This window comes from Eriocheir sinensis, chromosome 39 (assembly GCF_024679095.1).
Source record: "Eriocheir sinensis breed Jianghai 21 chromosome 39, ASM2467909v1, whole genome shotgun sequence".
Taxonomy (NCBI): domain Eukaryota; kingdom Metazoa; phylum Arthropoda; class Malacostraca; order Decapoda; family Varunidae; genus Eriocheir; species Eriocheir sinensis.
The window spans coordinates 15,542,084-15,558,565 of NC_066547.1; the positions used below are offsets into that span (position 1 = coordinate 15,542,084).

The window sequence follows — 16,482 nt, forward strand, 5'->3', positions numbered from 1 at the left end:
TATGTAGGCCTTGTAAAACGTACGAGGGGAAAAGGGTTCTCGTCAAGGTGTTGAATTTATCACTGTTACTTTGCACACCCCTAATGATCAAATTTTCTTTGCTAATTCATATATTCACTCAGGTGCTTTTCATGTTCAACATCTCCCTGACCGTATTTTGGAAGAACAGACTGTACTCATGGGTGATTTCAATGCTAGATGTAAAGAACTTGGTAGCCATCAGACCTCAAATGTAAATGGTATTAGATGGGAGGCGATTCTTGACTCTACTGATGCAATTATGCTTACTGGTGATAGTGTCCCGACTCATGTGCAGGTTGGTAATTGCATGTATACTTTCTCAGGAATATTATCAGTATTTACATTCTAATTTCTTTTAACTAACCTCAACATATTTTATTTTTGTACAATGGAGATTTTTATTTTTTGCAACTAGCCTATATAGTCAGGGCTTTGTCTGCAAGCCCAGCCATTCCCCTTTGTTGTATTTTACAACAATAAATATTTCAATTCAATTCAATTCAATGTTACTCTCCTCGTTTTGGAGCCTTCTGATTAATGTAGAATCATTTAAGTTTAAGGACAGACCACCTAGTCTGGACCATGGGGTCTGCGTGGTCTGATTTTCTATGTAAATATCTCTCTCTCTCTCTCACACACACACACACACACACACACACACACACATACACTCACTCTCTCTCTCTCTCTCTCTCTCTTTAAACATGGGGGAACTAATATATTTAGACTTATTCCTGTGGAGGATATGGCTCTCTCATCCTTACCCATATTTTTTATCTTGACTTCTTACTTAATTTTCTAAGACGGACTTAATAATATATCTAGTAGGAATTAAAGAAAGAATTGAAGTTCTCACACCTCCAGATACTTAATCATAGCTCATAACATTCTCTCTCTTCGTCTTCTTTTTATTTTTCACTAGACAAGCATAAGAAAGATTGAGTATCTAATGCTGTCAAAATACATATTGATAATCATTCTTCACTTTGACAAACATTCCTATTTTTAATTCTGCTTACTTTTCCAAGGTATCTTTATTCTTGACATGAGTACTAATTACAAGGTGCGTACAAACTGAAACACCCAACTGTATTGTTATAAAACAAAAATTGTGCAAAGTCTTGTTGAAGGGTTTCAGTGGACATTCCTGCGGTACCAGAACCTTGCCCAGTAGTCATCTGAGCAGGTGATGAAGGCCGGCGAGCAGGGTGAGTGGACCATGTGTCGCACAGGGCCATTGTGACCTGGGGAGAGGGTAAGACAGTGAGACAATGGACTATGAGACCCCTCAAGACCTAACCCTACCTTGTACACCTTAGCTACTGATATATTCCATCATCGGGGAACTAACTGGAGATATTCTACTAAAACTGATTTTAGTGTTATCCAACTTCCTGAAATTCAATTCAATGAGCATGCTCTTTAAAATTACCCTTGGCCTGCTTCCTAACTTTGAAAAGAAGAGGCCTCTGCACAACATTCCTCCACCATTATGGCAACTTATGCAATATTACAACTAATCTTACACACTCAAAAGCTTAAATAAAGGTATAATGGCCCATGGCAAGAACACTTACATAGGAAGAAGGATGATGTTAAGCTTATCAACCCTGAGTGCCCAGGTGAAAGTGAGACCCGTCCCCGTCAGCTCCCTACCTGACCCTCAAACACCCATGACTCACCGAGGGACGGCAGGTTCTTCCTCTGGGCGTTGCGAGCGTCCCAGGCACAGAGGGAGGTGGTGGCCTCGTCCGGGAACATGACAAAGTCTTCGGTGTGGTTGAACATGGCGTTGCGCTGTGCTCCTGCCGGCCTGAGGAACAAGGGGTAAGAAAAAATGGCTTCTTGCATGCAAAACTTTATCTTATCTTAAAATCAATCCCACAAAGTTATATGTTTAGTTGGGCAATACATTTACCATTCTAGAAAAGAATGCATGTGAAAGTCAATCCCCTAAACTTGAGCCTAAGATGGTTATTCAATATTTATGTGGATGATGTTATTAGAGAAATGGAGGGCAAAGTTGGAGAAGTTGGAGTAAGAATGTTTGATGAGGGAAGGAAGTGGGTGCTGAATTTGATACTGTTTGCTGATGACACGGTGCTCATTGCAGAAAATTAAAGTGACCTACAAAATTTAGTCAGTGTTTTTGATAGTGTCTGTAACAGGAGAAAGCTGAAAGTAAATGTCAACAAAAGTAAAGTGATGGTTTGTGAGCGAAGTAGAAGTGAGGTTGTAGATTTTGTATGCCCATATAGAGTGGGAATTGAATGTGAAAAAGAATGCAAAATAATTTTGAATGGTGAAGAAATGGAGATCAATGAGTTTAAGTACCTTGGATCAGTTATGTGTAAGCATGGTGGTACAGAGGGAGAGAAAAGAGAAAGGGCATTGCAAGGAAGAAGGGTGATAGGGTCTTCGGGACGAATCATGAATGTGAGCATGTAGGTAAAGAGGGATTTGAGAAATACAATAATAGTACCAACCCTCACATATGCAAGTGAAACGTGGGCCTGGAATGAAAGTCTGAGGTCTAGAGTGCAGGCAGTGGAAATGAGTCATTTGAGGAGTGCTTGTGGTGTGAGTAGAATGGATGGAATGAGTAATGAAAGTGTGTACAAGTCTTTTGGAATGTGTCACAGGAGTGAAGGGAAGAAGTGTGGAGTGGTGGAAGAAGTGAAGCAACAGACCTTTAAGTGGTTTGGCCACATGGAGCGAATGGAGGAGAGTAAGATGGCCAGAAGGGTGTATGTGAGTGAGATAGAGGGAGGGAATGCTAGAGGATGACCTCCAGTGAAATGGAGGGATAGGGTGCAAGAATATGTTAGGGAGAGGAGGGAAAGATCTTTCAGAAACTTTGAGCAGGCAAGGAGGGAGTGTCTGGATAGAGAAAGTTGGAAGCTCTTCTGCCGTGGCCATCCCCTGGTGGGAGCTCCTAGAAGCAGGTGTCGATGAAATGATGATGATGAAGAATTGGACTTTTATTATGTGGTATGCAAACTGTGTTGAACAAGGTGTTGCTGCATCAAAAAAATGATTGACTATGGCATGGGCTGTGCTCCAGGTGGGGTGCTAACTGGGGGACCACCAAGTTGGTGGTCCCCCGAGGAGCAAAATATCTGGTGGAGGCAAACAGAGGGTTTACTGAAGGTTGGCCTGGACTAGATAAGCAGGTGGTTGGTGGTCCACACTCACCCACTGAGCCGGCACCAGTGTAGCCAATGAGGCAACGGCCCGATGACAGCTCCCACAACTTGACAATGCTGTCCAGACCCGACGACAGGATGTACTGGGAAAAAGGGGTGACTATCAGTATTTTTCTTATTAATTTTTCATTATTCATGGCATTTCTACAAATAGGCAGTGAAACCAAGGGCTTGACAAAGAAACTAATCTGCAAAATGTCATTCCCACAAAGACGAGAAATTTGCAGCACCCTCACCAAAAGAAATGACTTAAACATGAGGTATCTTGATCATTCATTCATGAAAGCCTTGAAGTCACTGGAAGAAAACTAGTGACCATAACTGAACCACTGAAAACTTTAAAACAACGGTAAACTTGATCACTATGAAGTCCAGCCCCAAGGATAATAAGTATTGTTAGGGTGACAGTAGGCATCAGTGTATCTATGCCCATTACCAGGGAGCTGAAAGGTTTCTAAGGAAATAGTAGAAAGATTACTGCAGCACTTCAGCCAAATGGGAAGAACATCAAAGACTCACAATGCACTTGCCTCAGAGTCAACAGTTACTGTCAAAATCATCAGTCTACCTTACTCCAAACTCTTAACATGGCAGCAGCCCCTCTATGCAATGCAAGTCTTCTCTTCTCCCTCACCAGTTCGTCTCCCACTCCCGTATATATATATATATATATATATATATATATATATATATATATATATATATATATATATATATATATATATATATATATATATATATATATATATATATATATATATATATATATATATATATATATATATATATATACTGGTTGGTATTATAAGACATTTTCACTTTTCACACCAACTATTTCTAAAGGTCAAAGAGGGGATCAATCGAGACCTAATGAGTGTTTCTTTAGGTTCAAAAGAAGAAGGGTCAAACAACCACCAGGGTCATAAATCTACTTCTGGAAATGCCCAAAACTCCTATGAAAGCCTTGTCAAATATGTGAACTTTGGCGACGAAATGTTTAGTAATACGGCGCATTATATGAAGAGGTGTGTTTGAAATGACTACTCAAACTCAGCACACTACCTTTATAGAGGCGTCCACACTCCCCGTGGCCACTAAACTCCCGTCCATGGAGAAGTAGGCGGTCTCATACATGGCTGGCTCGGGGGCGCTGGTCTGGGGTTCCGTTTCGTACTCCAAGTGATGAAAAAAAAAAAAAAAAGAGGGAAGAAAATATAAAATCAATCAACTACACAATTCAGGAACAAAATATATGTAAGAAAATGTCTTTCACCAGCTCAAGGAAATGGGCAGTGGCCTTAATACACTCTCAGGCCCTTGCTCAATGCCATGGACAGGGGGCAGAGGGAAGCTCAGAGGCCAGGTGATGCAGATAACAGATGTGCAGACTGAGTTTGTATTTTTTGGATCACTGTTTCAGGGTGTCAGTCCTACAATGTCAAAGGATTGGCCTCGACTGTATTGTACCTAGTATGATGTTTAGATACCATTATAGTGCACAGACTTATTTGTTAGAGCTAATCTAATCTATGTTCAATTAGTATAAGTGCTTGCATAATGGAGTAGTTTAGAGTGATATATCATACATATGCATAAGCCTCAATAAAATGTATCCTTTCAAACATTTATTTTACATGAAGAAACTCAAACACACATTCTCTCTCTCTCTCTCTCTCTCTCTGCTATGTTATCTTGCAGTATTTGGCTCCCTAATGCATCAGTGCTAGACTTGATAATCACAAGCCACTATACCATGTTCATGCTGCAGTCCAATGGTGATTATGTTCATGAGCCGGTCTGAAGGGGAGACGGCCGTGGCTTCTTGGTCCACAATGACGGCCAGCTCCTGTGCAAAGTTCTGATGGCCATCGTAGAACAGCTGGCTGCGGCAAACAGGGGATGTAAATATAATAATATCAATACTGCCTTCGGCACTAAAAAAAATATATTCTGAAAACAGAGACTGAGGAAATGCATTTGCCAATGTATTGGTGACTGGCACCAGAAGAAACTAAAGACAAAAAACTTGTGAAAAGACTAAAAGAAAAGAATAAAACTAAGCATAATCAGCTTCCCGTTCATCCTCGTTTCTCTTGGAGCAGGGAGTTTGTTTTGCATCTCTGCAGTGAATTTGAACTCCAGTTTGTGTGTTTTGTGAGTGTGAGGCAAGTAGTTAGTGGTAGCTGTGGTGACCAGGCCACAGACAAGCAAAAAGTATCCCAAACTGTCTCCAAGCTGGCTCAGGAGTGGCCTGAAGACCCTTGGGCAGTATTACTAAACATTTTGTTGTCCAAATTCACCTATTTGACAAGGCTTATGTTGGAGTTTTGGGAATTTCCCACAGTAGCTTTATGACCCTGGTAGCAGTTTGACCCTTCTTCTGTACCATGAACCTAAAGAAACACTCATTAGAACCCGACTGACCCAATCTTTGACCTTTAGAAATAGCTGATGTGGGAAGCCAAAGTGGGAAGCAAGTCACTCTGGCCCTGGTCACTCTGGCCCTGGTCACTCCGGCCTGCCCCACGTTCGACCCAAGCCACTCCATCCCCCTTGGGTGCGTGCGCGGGTATGAACGGGAGTTTGTATGGATGTTTTTTATTCATTCTTAGCAGGTGTCACCTGCGATAGGTCAGCTCACGCAGCTTGAGCTAATTTTTTTCAATTATCGTAAATTACCTGTGTTTCTCTGAGACTTGCAACAACTACACTTCAATATAATAAAAGACACTCTTGTTAATAAAAATGTAGCTGATCATTCTCATTGTTTTATTTATTGGTAAACGAGAGAAAATATAAATTCATTTTTATCAACAATAGTGTCACTTATTGTATTGAAGTGTAATTGTTATAAGCCCCAGAGAAACACTGGTAATTTACGATAATTGAAAGAATGGCTCAAGCTGCGTGGGACCTGTGACCATATACCCGCTAGTCTGTTAGTGCAGGCAACGCACACATTCCTCTCTATATCCCTGCTGTGCAAAGAAGCCAAGAACGTACATATTCAGGTGTGGCTGGTCCAGGACGGCAAGCTGTCATGCTATCAGTGATGGAAATATCGTTCTATGCAAGGTGCAAGGTTGGAAAAAGTACGACCAACATAGGATTACAACTGACCAATTACTGAGAGCTTGCTCCAGACTGAGTGGACCAACCACCTAATTTATTTAGTTTGTTGTTTAGTTTGCTTTTAGTTTGAGTGCTTTATCTGTATTTTCAATACTCTACATTATTATTATTATTGTTTTAGGTTTTATCATGTGATTTTGTTGTTGATTTAAAACAGTAAAGTAAGAACATAGAATGACATATTTCCTCTACTCCATAAGCTTCTATATATTGATCTGCCTTTATGTATAGAACTCACATCCTCCTCTTCTTCTTCCTCCTTCTTCTCCTCCTCCTCCTCCTCTGCACTGGTTGGCCTGTAAGAAGATATGGGATTGTCAGATGCTTCCGACTCTAACATTAACTACTTGCAAAGGCTAAAAAAAGAGATCAATTTGGTTCTAATGAGTGGTTCTGTAGCATCAAGGTACAGAGGAAGGGTCACACTACCACCAGGGTCATTCAACTATCCCAGGAAATGCCCACAACTCCTAGGAAAGCCTTGTCAAATATATGTTTTCTTAGGGTCATGGTACAGAGGAAGGGTCACACTACCACCAGGGTCATTAAACTACCCCTGGAAATGCCCACAACTCCTAGGAAAGCCATGTCAAATATGTTTTCTTAGGGTCATGGTACAGAGGAAGGGTCACACTACCACCAGGGTCATTAAACTACCCCTGGAAATGCCCACAACTCCTAGGAAAGCCATGTCAAATATGTTTTCTTAGGGTCATGGTACAGAGGAAGGGTCACACTACCACCAGGGTCATTAAACTACCCCTGGAAATGCCCACAACTCCTAGGAAACCCTTGCCAAATATGTGTTTCTTTAGGTTCATGGTACAGAATTAAGGTCAAACTTTAATATTTTTTTTTCTTCCTTCTGTAACTTCATTTTCCTTCCCTTCCCTTCCCTTCCTTTCCTTTCCCTTCCCTTCCCTTCCCTTCCTTTCCTTTCCCTTCCCTTTCATTTCCTTCCTTCCTTTCCTTTCCCTTCCCTTCCCTTCCTTTCCTATTCCCTTCCTTTCCTTTCCCTCTCAATTCCTTTTCTTCCCTTCCAATTACTCAGACCACCTCAAACTCAAAATGGCTCCTTATTATATATCCATTTTTACGGTGTTTGACGTGACTACATTCCAATTGAGCCACTTGGAAGGGTGACTTAATCTTCTAGCTAACTTTACGTAGGCCCAGTAGGCGTCTAGAGGCCCTAGAATAGGAGAAAATAGGGAATATACATGAACATTTTTTGAGAGCCATTACTCAGACCACCTCAAACTCAAAATGGCTCCTTATATATCCATTTTTACGGTGTTTGTCGTAGTTACATTCCACTTGAGCCACTTGGAAGGGTGAATTAATCTTCTAGCTAACTTTACGTGGGCACAGTAGGCGTCTAGAGTCCTTAGAATAGGAGAAAATAAGAAAAATACGAGAGCACTTTTTTTTCCTACCTCGACCAGTGCCCCGCCATGTTGTCTGGGTACAGTTACCTAAACGCCTATTTCTCACCTATTTTTTTCAGACGTCTTCAAACGCCTAATAAACGTTCAAACATTACAAAGAAAATAATTAGAGACGAAAAATAGTCATTAGAAGCCTCTAGACGTATTAATTATTAGGTAAACGCACTTAGAGTTAGCCCTTGGGGTCGTATGCCAGCTAGGAAATTACTTTATTTAGCCCCATAATTACTTTTTTAGACCTATTCTAAGGCCTGTATGGGGGTAATTATATATGGGGATAGTTATTGAACCTTCTGTGAGGCCCACTAGCTTGTAAATATACGTAAATAGCTAGAATTTAATGTCTTATTCAATCTTTTTGGTCTTGAAATATGTGAGCATCGCCCTGCGCATGTGTTTACGTTAAGTAATTATGTCTTTTTAATGTCCCTATGACCCCCAGATAGGTTATAATGGAGGATATTTATTATTTATTACTTATTAGACGCTTTTAGGGGGCTGAGGGAGCTTCTGAGGCCTAAACAAGGTGAATTTTGAGTCTTTGGGGTACAATTTTCCGTTTGGCTGGGACAAGTGAGCGAAGTTAAGTGAATATATACTTTGATAACTATAAAACTCGGCCCGTAATGACTAATTCCTACACACCAAAATACGTAAAAATAGACGCTCTTTAAAATGAGACTAAGCACAATACTGTAGCTATCGTAACAATGGCGTAAAAAATCAAAATCCTAAGGCAACTTGACGATAGCTAGTGCAAATTATCGCTCAAAAACGCCTGCAAGAGGAGGCACTTATATCCCTGCCGTGACCTAATGGCGGGTGTGTTAATTAATGGCTTATTAGGGTCATATAAGTATTTGTAAACACGTAGTCATGTCCAGCGTACGACACTTTCTTTAACAAAAAATTATTTATGCTTCCCTGGCGCCATGAAGCTATGAGTAATTATTTTTTAGGATCGTAAGGGTAATAAAAAGATAAATCCCGTCATTGGAGGGCCGGAATCGGTATTTAGAGCAGTGCTGATACAGTTCAAGGCGTCGAGTACGATACCTTGATGACCACTAGCCCAGCAGATAGATAGATAGATAGATAGACAGATAGATACTTTATTCGTCAAATTGTGATACATTAAATTTTGTATACAAAATGAAATTCATTTTGGCTTAAGAGCTCCCTAGTAGTTATTTGTACATTAAAAATAAATAAAATCAATGAAACAAAAAAAGCATTTAAAAACATTAAAAACATTACTAAAAACGTTACTTAGGCTATTCATATAAAAATTGTAATCATGCAGTAATAAGTTATTTCTATCTTTATCACAAACTATCATATACAGTTATTATGACTACTTACACCTAAAAGTTATAGTGATGATGGGTGGTTAAAGAGAAGAATGCTTTTAGGTACAAATGACTTTCTGTACCTGTCAGTACGCTACATGGCCAGAGCTAACCTTCTACCAGATCTTAGATATGTATAGTAATTATGTAGCGGATGAGTTATATCTTTCATAATCCTGTCTACTTGTTTCATCGTACCTGTCTGATAAAGATTATCTAGTGATATGGTCTATGCACCTAATTTTCCTACCTTTTTAACAATCTTTCCTAGCTTGTTTTTATCTTGATTGATTGTTTATTGTTGCAGGTAAACAACAAGGGAGAAGGGAGGAACATGCCATCCCAACCCCCAGGCAGGACAGAGTGTGATTATACAACTATTAATACATGTGTAGGTTACAGGTAAGCTTTCCATACCAGGCAGCGATTGAAAAGTTTAAAACTGATTCTAATGTTGATTTATAAAATATGCTAATTATCACTTTATATACACGTAGATTGCTCAAGAAACGTACAAAGTGTAATCTTTGGTTGCATTTCCTTGCCACCATATCTGTATTAACACTGCCCTTTAACTGGTCATCGATCATAAAACCCAGATACTTATACTGGCTTACTCTCTCTACGTTTTCCTCCTCAATTTTTAATAGATCTGGTACGTGTTTATTTTTTAGAGAGAGAGAGAGAGAGAGAGAGAGAGAGAGAGAGAGAGAGAGAGAGAGAGATCCCACAGTCAAAATATATTAGTTCCCCCAGGGCGAGAGAGATCCCAGAGTCAAAATATATTAGTTCCCCATGTCTAGAGAGAGAGAGAAGAGAGAGAGAGAGAGAGAGATCTCCACAGAGTCAAAATATATTAGTTCCCCATGTCTAGAGAGAGAGAGAGAGAGAGAGAGAGAGAGAGAGAGAGAGAGAGAGAGAGAGAGAGAGAGAGATCCCACAGTCAAAATATATTAGTTCCCCCATGACTAGAGAGAGAGAGAGAGAGAGAGAGAGAGAGAGAGAGAGAGAGAGAGAGAGAGAGAGAGAGAGAGAGAGAGAGATCCACAGAGTCAAAATATATTAGATCCACAAAGACAAGAGAGAGAGAGAGAGAGAGAGAGAGAGAGAGAGAGAGAGAGAGAGAGAGAGAATTACATAGAATTAAATAGAATTACATATCATACAATCACTGGTAGACAGTAACGCACAAGTGAGAGATTGTTTTAAAAAAGGTTTATGAAAACATAAAAAGAGGAAAAAAAAGAAAAAAAAGAAAAGAAACACGGAAAACAACGAGAAAAACAAGTAGATGAAGAACAAGAAGAAAAAAGAAAGAAAAAAAAGCGCAGAAAAAGAAGAAGAAGAAGAAGAACAAGAAGTGAGTCAGTCAGTCTCCCGCGCGAATCAGCTGACGATTGGTCGGTAACAGTGTGACGCAGCGCAAAACTTAATCCTTTTTACTTATTTTGCGCTAAGTACGCGGTGCCAGCAAACCACAGTGCCACAGGAAGGATAAAAAGGGCCAGAGATTACGTGGGTGCCATATATAGACCTTGGGAGGCCCTAAATAAGGTAAAAAAACGGAGATAAACTGAGGGGAGGGAGGGAACATGGCGGGTGAAAGAGGGGAGTTCACAAGTGCCGAGGATTTTTTTCGTGTTTTTGGGCATGTTACGTGTTCCCGAGTGCCACAGTGCCATCAAGGGAAGATGAAGGTGCCAGTGATATTACAGTTAGATCCTAGTGCCTGGAAAGCTAAGATAATGTGATAAATAGGACAAAATGAGAGAAGGGGAAAAATGGCGAGGGGGGGAGGGAGTTGCAATGATATATTTTAAAGTTTTAGAGGGAATTACGTGTTCCCTAAGTGCCACAGTGCCAATGAGAGGGGAATATGGTGCCAGTGATCTTGCAGTGCCATTCCTAGTGTCTGGAAAAGCTTGGACACGGTTTGAAATAAGAATGTCAAGGGAGGAAGTGAGGTAAGTGCTTATTATTATTATTATTATTATTATTATTATTATTATTACTTCTACTACTACTACTACTGCTATACTGCTACTACTATTATTATTATTATTATTATTATTACTACTACTGCTACGTCTACTACTACTACTACTAATACTATTATTATTACTATTATTATTATTATTATTATTATTATTATTATTATTATTATTATTATTATTACTACTACTACTGCTACGTCTACTACTACTACTACTAATACTATTATTATTACTATTACTATTATTATTATTATTATTATTATTATTGCTAGAAAAAATCGTATGATCATAAGCCGTTGTAGAGAAGTGTTCGTGCTGGAAAATGAGTGAAAGTGTTGAAAATGACGTTGATAATTAATGGTGGTTAGTTTAGAAAGGAGGAATTATTATTATTATTACGAAAAAAGTGAAGATGAATTCGTAAGATTAAAAAGAGAGAGAAAATGATGGAAAGTGTTGAAAATGACGTATTTAATTAATGGTGGTTAGTTTAGAAAGGAGGAATTATTAATATTATTATTACGAGAAAAGTGAAGATGAATTCGTAAGATTAAAAAGAGAGAGAAAATGATGGAAAGTGTTGAAAATGACGTTGATAATTAATGGTGGTTAGTTTAGAAAGGAGGAATTATTATTATTATTACGAGAAAAGTGAAGATGAATTCGTAGATTAAAAAGAGAGAGAAAATGAGTGAAAGTGTTGAAAATGACGTTGATAATTAATGGTGGTTAGTTTAGAAAGGAGGAATTATTATTATTATTATTACGAGAAAAGTGAAGATGAATTCGTAAGATTAAAAAGAGAGAGAAAATGATGGAAAGTGTTGAAAATGACGTTGTTGATATTAATGCTGGTTAGTTAAGAAAAGAGGAATTATAAGAAGAAGAAGAAGAGTGATTGTTAATATCCTCGTTACACACACACACACACACACACACACACACACACACACACACTATTATTACTACTACTACTACTACTACTCCTTACTTTGATATTTGATATTTTTAGGTAAGATAAGAAGAAAGATAATAAAATCGCCATAAGTTAAGTTCTAAATCAATCTTAATGTAGTTCAGAAAAGCACATACAAAAATAAGGAGGATTTTTTTTATATATATATATAATAAAAATATATCTCTATCTATATATCTATCTGTCAGTGTGTGTGTGTGTGTGTGTGTACATATAACCCCTTGGAAGGTATTGTGTTTAAAAGTCGTTGGCTGGAGGGTCGTCACGTGATATGTAGAGACGTCTGTTCCATTAATATTATCTGCTAACAATAAACTGGATAGGATTTTAATTATAGCCTCTACTGTGGGTATTTGGAAATAGATAGATAGATAGATAGATAGATAGAGAGAGAGAGAGAGAGAGAGAGAGAGAGAGAGAGTATCCAGTTTATTGTTAGCAGATAATATTAATGGAACAGACGTCTCTACATATCACGTGACGACCCTCCAGCCAACGACTTTTAAACACAATACCTTCCAAGGGGTTATATGTACACACACACACACACACACACACACACACACACTGACAGATAGATATATAGATAGAGATATATTTTTATTGACCACAAATGTACATAAAACCAAAACCTTATACTCAATTCGGAAGTTATTCAAGAATGCTAGTTTCGTTAATATAAGAACGTTTCCAATTTGTAGTAAAATCTTTATCTAGTCACTTAAATATACGGAACTCTAGTGTCGTTTCCGGCTTAAAAATAGTTTGAAAAAATATTAAAACTTTACAAATTTAGATAATGATACGAAACTACTTATAATCACTCCCTCTCTCTCTCTCTCTCTCTCTCTCTCTCTCTCTCTCTCTCTCTCTCTCTCTCTCTCTCTGATAAAAGAAAACTTAATAAGAAAAACCTTAAACACAAACCCTTGAAGATGACGAGTTCTCTAAAATAAATATATACTGAAATGTTAATAGCCCGGACATTTTAAGACGTCCAGGACATTTATAATTGAAATGAGCTTGTTCGGATCAGCGGTCTCGTGATTTGGACATGATAACTTACACACACACACACACACACACACACACACACACGACCGTTTAACTAGCTCGTATAATATTGTGAAAGGTGTGGTGTCACCTGTCATCCCGTATCGTGAGACATCCCATATCCTTATTTTATCATCGCGAAACCCCAAAATTGCTATCATAGACTGACTAATTAAGTGAAGCATCTAAGTGTGAAAAAAGTACTACTGAGGACTTAAATAACGATGGAAGGCTTGTTATTAGGTCACAAGAAGAAGAGGAAGAGTGACGGGTGATATCCTCGTTACACACACACACACACGCACACACACACACACACGTCATCATTTGCTTTCATAATAAAATAAATAAACTTGGCTGGGACAGATTCCGACAAGCAGACGACAAAAGACACGGTACCTTGTCGAAATTCGGGTATGTCTTCAGGATATGGGATGTCTCATGATACCCGGATGTCTCATGACGCCACACCCTGGGCTTACACGTCATTCAAAGTGCCCGTTAACACGCACACACACACACACACACACACACGACCCTTAACAATAGCCCTGCTCCGCCCTCTCCAATAGGCCAACAAGCGAACTAGGTACTCGGAACAACTATCTCCAACTATCATTCACCCACAAAGAGTAGTAAGTGGGCGGGGCGAGCGCGCGCCCTTCCTCTCTTAAACCCAGTACCTCAGTGTAGCACAAACCTCCACGTCGTCCGGCAGTAGTCTCCGTCAAGCCGCTGTTCAGTGTTGGCCGCGGGAGCTCTTCACCAGTACCTCAGTTTAACACAAACCTCCACCTCGTTCGGTAACAGTCTCCGTCAGGCCGCTGTTCAGTGTGTTGATCGCGGGAGCTCTTCACCAGTAGTCCAGTACCTCAGTTTAACACAAACCTCCACGTCGTCCGGCAGTAGTCTCCGTCAAGCCGCTGTTCAGTGTGTTGATCGCGGGAGCTCTTCACCAGTACCTCAGTTTAACACAAACCTCCACCTCGTTCGGTAACAGTCTCCGTCAGGCCGCTGTTCAGTGTGTTGATCGCGGGAGCTCTTCACCAGTACCTCAGTTTAACACAAACCTCCACCTCGTTCGGTAACAGTCTCCGTCAAGCCGCTGTTCAGTGTGTTGATCGCGGGAGCTCTTCACCAGTACCTCAGTTAACACAAACCTCCACCTCGTTCGGTAACAGTCTCCGTCAGGCCGCTGTTCAGTATGTTGGCCGCGGGAGCTCTTCACCAGTACCTCAGTTTAACACAAACCTCCACCTCGTTCGGTAACAGTCTCCGTCAAGCCGCTGTTCAGTGTTGGCCGCGGGACCTCTTCACCAGTACCTCAGTTTAACACAAACCTCCACCTCGTTCGGTAACAGTCTCCGTCAGGCCGCTGTTCAGTGTGTTGATCGCGGGAGCTCTTCACCAGTACCTCAGTTTAACACAAACCTCCACCTCGTTCGGTAACAGTCTCCGTCAGGCCGCTGTTCAGTGGTGGCCGCGGGACCTCTTCGCCAACACCCGCTGCCCCTGAATCTGCTGGTCTGGGTTCGATTCCCATGCACCGTAGGTCAAGTGTTTGTGTTACGGCCCCCGACTATGTATCTTCCGGGTCCCAGTTCGATACCCGCCCTCTGCTGCATGTTAGAAGTGTGTTATATCGGCGGGGAGTCTTAACAAGCGCCGCCCCCGCCCACGTAACTGTTGTCCCCGGTTCGAATCCCGCCCTCATCTACAAGCCCCGTAGCCGCCCACGTAACTGTTGGCCCCGGTTCGAATCCCGCCCTCACCTACAAGCCCCGTAGCCGCCCACGTAACTGTTGGCCCCGGTTCGAAACCCGCCCTCACCTACAAGCCCCGTAGCCGCCCACGTAACTGCTGGACCCGGTTCGAATCCCGCCCTCACCTACAAGCCCCGTAGCCGCCCACGTAACTGTTGTCCCCGGTTCGAATCCCGCCCTCATCTACAAGCCCCGTAGCCGCCCACGTAACTGTTGGCCCCGGTTCGAATCCCGCCCTCACCTACAAGCCCCGTAGCCGCCCATGTAACTGTTGGCCCCGGTTCGAATCCCGCCCTCACCTACAAGCCCCGTAGCCGCCCACGTAACTGTTGGCCCCGGTTCGAATCCCGCCCTCACCTACAAGCCCCGTAGCCGCCCACGTAACTGTTGGCCCCGGTTCGAATCCCGCCCTCACCTACAAGCCCCGTAGCCGCCCACGTAACTGTTGGCCCCGGTTCGAACCCCGCCCTCACCTACAAGCCCCGTAGCCGCCCACGTAACTGTTGTCCCCGGTTCGAACCCCGCCCTCACCTACAAGCCCCGTAGCCGCCCGGCCCCGGTTCGAACCCCGGCCTCTGCTGCATGTTACAAGTGACCTCGCCTCCACCCCAGCGTAACCAGCGTGTCACATAATATACAAAGGAAGGAGCTTGTGAGACTTCAATGACCTCCGGCAGTACTTCGAGGTCAACATCACCACGTCAGAGTACTTAAGTATACATTGAAATTATACGTGTTTTTGATGTGGTTGTGGTGACCGGAGGGGTGGTTGTGGTGGTGGTTGTGGTGGTTGTGGTGACCGGAGTGGTGGTTGTGGTGGTTGTGGTGACGAGGGATGTATGGTTCCGACGGAAATACCGGTTTTCTTAAATAATAATACCACCCCGCCTCTTCCCGGTATAAGTCATAATACCAGTAAAAAAAAAAATACCGATAATATATGTAGTGGTGTTTACTTTTGAAATTTAAAACTTTTGGCTTGTCTATTCTCATACAATAACTTATGGAACACTACAATCGCGCAAGGCAGTTTATTAAGGTGACTTCAAACTTTAATTATTTTTTGCATGAGAGAGAGAGAGAGAGAGAGAGAGAGAGAGAGAGAGAGAGAGAGAGAGAGAGAGAGAGAGAGAGACTACAATCGCACAATGCAGTTTATTAAGGTGACTTCAAACTTTAATTATTTTTTGCATGAGAGAGAGAGAGAGAGAGAGAGAGAGAGAGAGAGAGAGAGAGAGAGAGAGAGAGAGAGAGAGAGAGAGAGAGACTACAATCGCACAATGCAGTTTATTAAGGTGACTTCAAACTTTAATTATTTTTTGCATGAGAGAGAGAGAGAGAGAGAGAGAGAGAGAGAGAGAGAGAGAGAGAGAGAGAGAGAGAGAGAGAGAGAGACTACAATCGCACAATGCAGTTTATTAAGGTGACTTCAAACTTTAATTATTTTTTGCATGAGAGAGAGAGAGAGAGAGAGAGAGAGAGAGAGAGAGAGAGAGAGAGAGAGAGAGAGAGAGAGAGAGACTACAATCGCACAATGCAG

General features: G+C 41.3%; 1 protein-coding gene and 1 long non-coding RNA gene across 3 annotated transcripts; both read right to left on the reverse strand.

Annotated features, from left to right (window-relative positions):
• Window positions 1–915: 915 nt before the first annotated feature.
• Window positions 916–7,823, reverse strand: LOC127009067 (cleavage stimulation factor subunit 1-like). 2 transcript variants are annotated; one of them, XM_050881788.1, is made up of 6 exons: window positions 7,796–7,823; window positions 4,980–5,110; window positions 4,290–4,402; window positions 3,217–3,310; window positions 1,704–1,834; window positions 916–1,265 (listed from the first exon to the last, which is right to left on the reverse strand). In XM_050881788.1, exons 1-6 carry the CDS (start codon window positions 7,813–7,815, stop codon window positions 1,074–1,076), a joined length of 681 nt encoding a protein of 226 aa, XP_050737745.1. In that variant the 5' UTR covers window positions 7,816–7,823; the 3' UTR covers window positions 916–1,073. The 2 variants fall into 2 exon arrangements, with proteins under 2 accessions (XP_050737745.1, XP_050737746.1); XM_050881789.1 differs by lacking the exon at window positions 1,704–1,834.
• A 6,213-nt stretch (window positions 7,824–14,036) lies between these two features.
• Window positions 14,037–15,656, reverse strand: LOC127009074 (uncharacterized). Its single transcript, XR_007761563.1, has 3 exons — window positions 14,489–15,656; window positions 14,340–14,399; window positions 14,037–14,249 (listed from the first exon to the last, which is right to left on the reverse strand). It is a non-coding gene; the product is annotated as an uncharacterized LOC127009074 (long non-coding RNA).
• Between the last annotated feature and the right edge of the window lie 826 nt (window positions 15,657–16,482).

Bases quoted from the DNA above. Each gene is read 5' to 3' on its own strand.
- LOC127009067 (XM_050881788.1), bottom strand. From the start codon at position 7,815: ATGGCGGGGCACTGGTCGAG. The intron at 4,403-4,979 runs GTATAGTGGCTT...TTCATCACTTGG, and splicing joins TGGACTGCAGCATGAACATG to AGTACGAAACGGAACCCCAG. The intron at 3,311-4,289 runs GTAGTGTGCTGA...CCTTTTTCCCAG, and splicing joins GTGTGGACGCCTCTATAAAG to TACATCCTGTCGTCGGGTCT.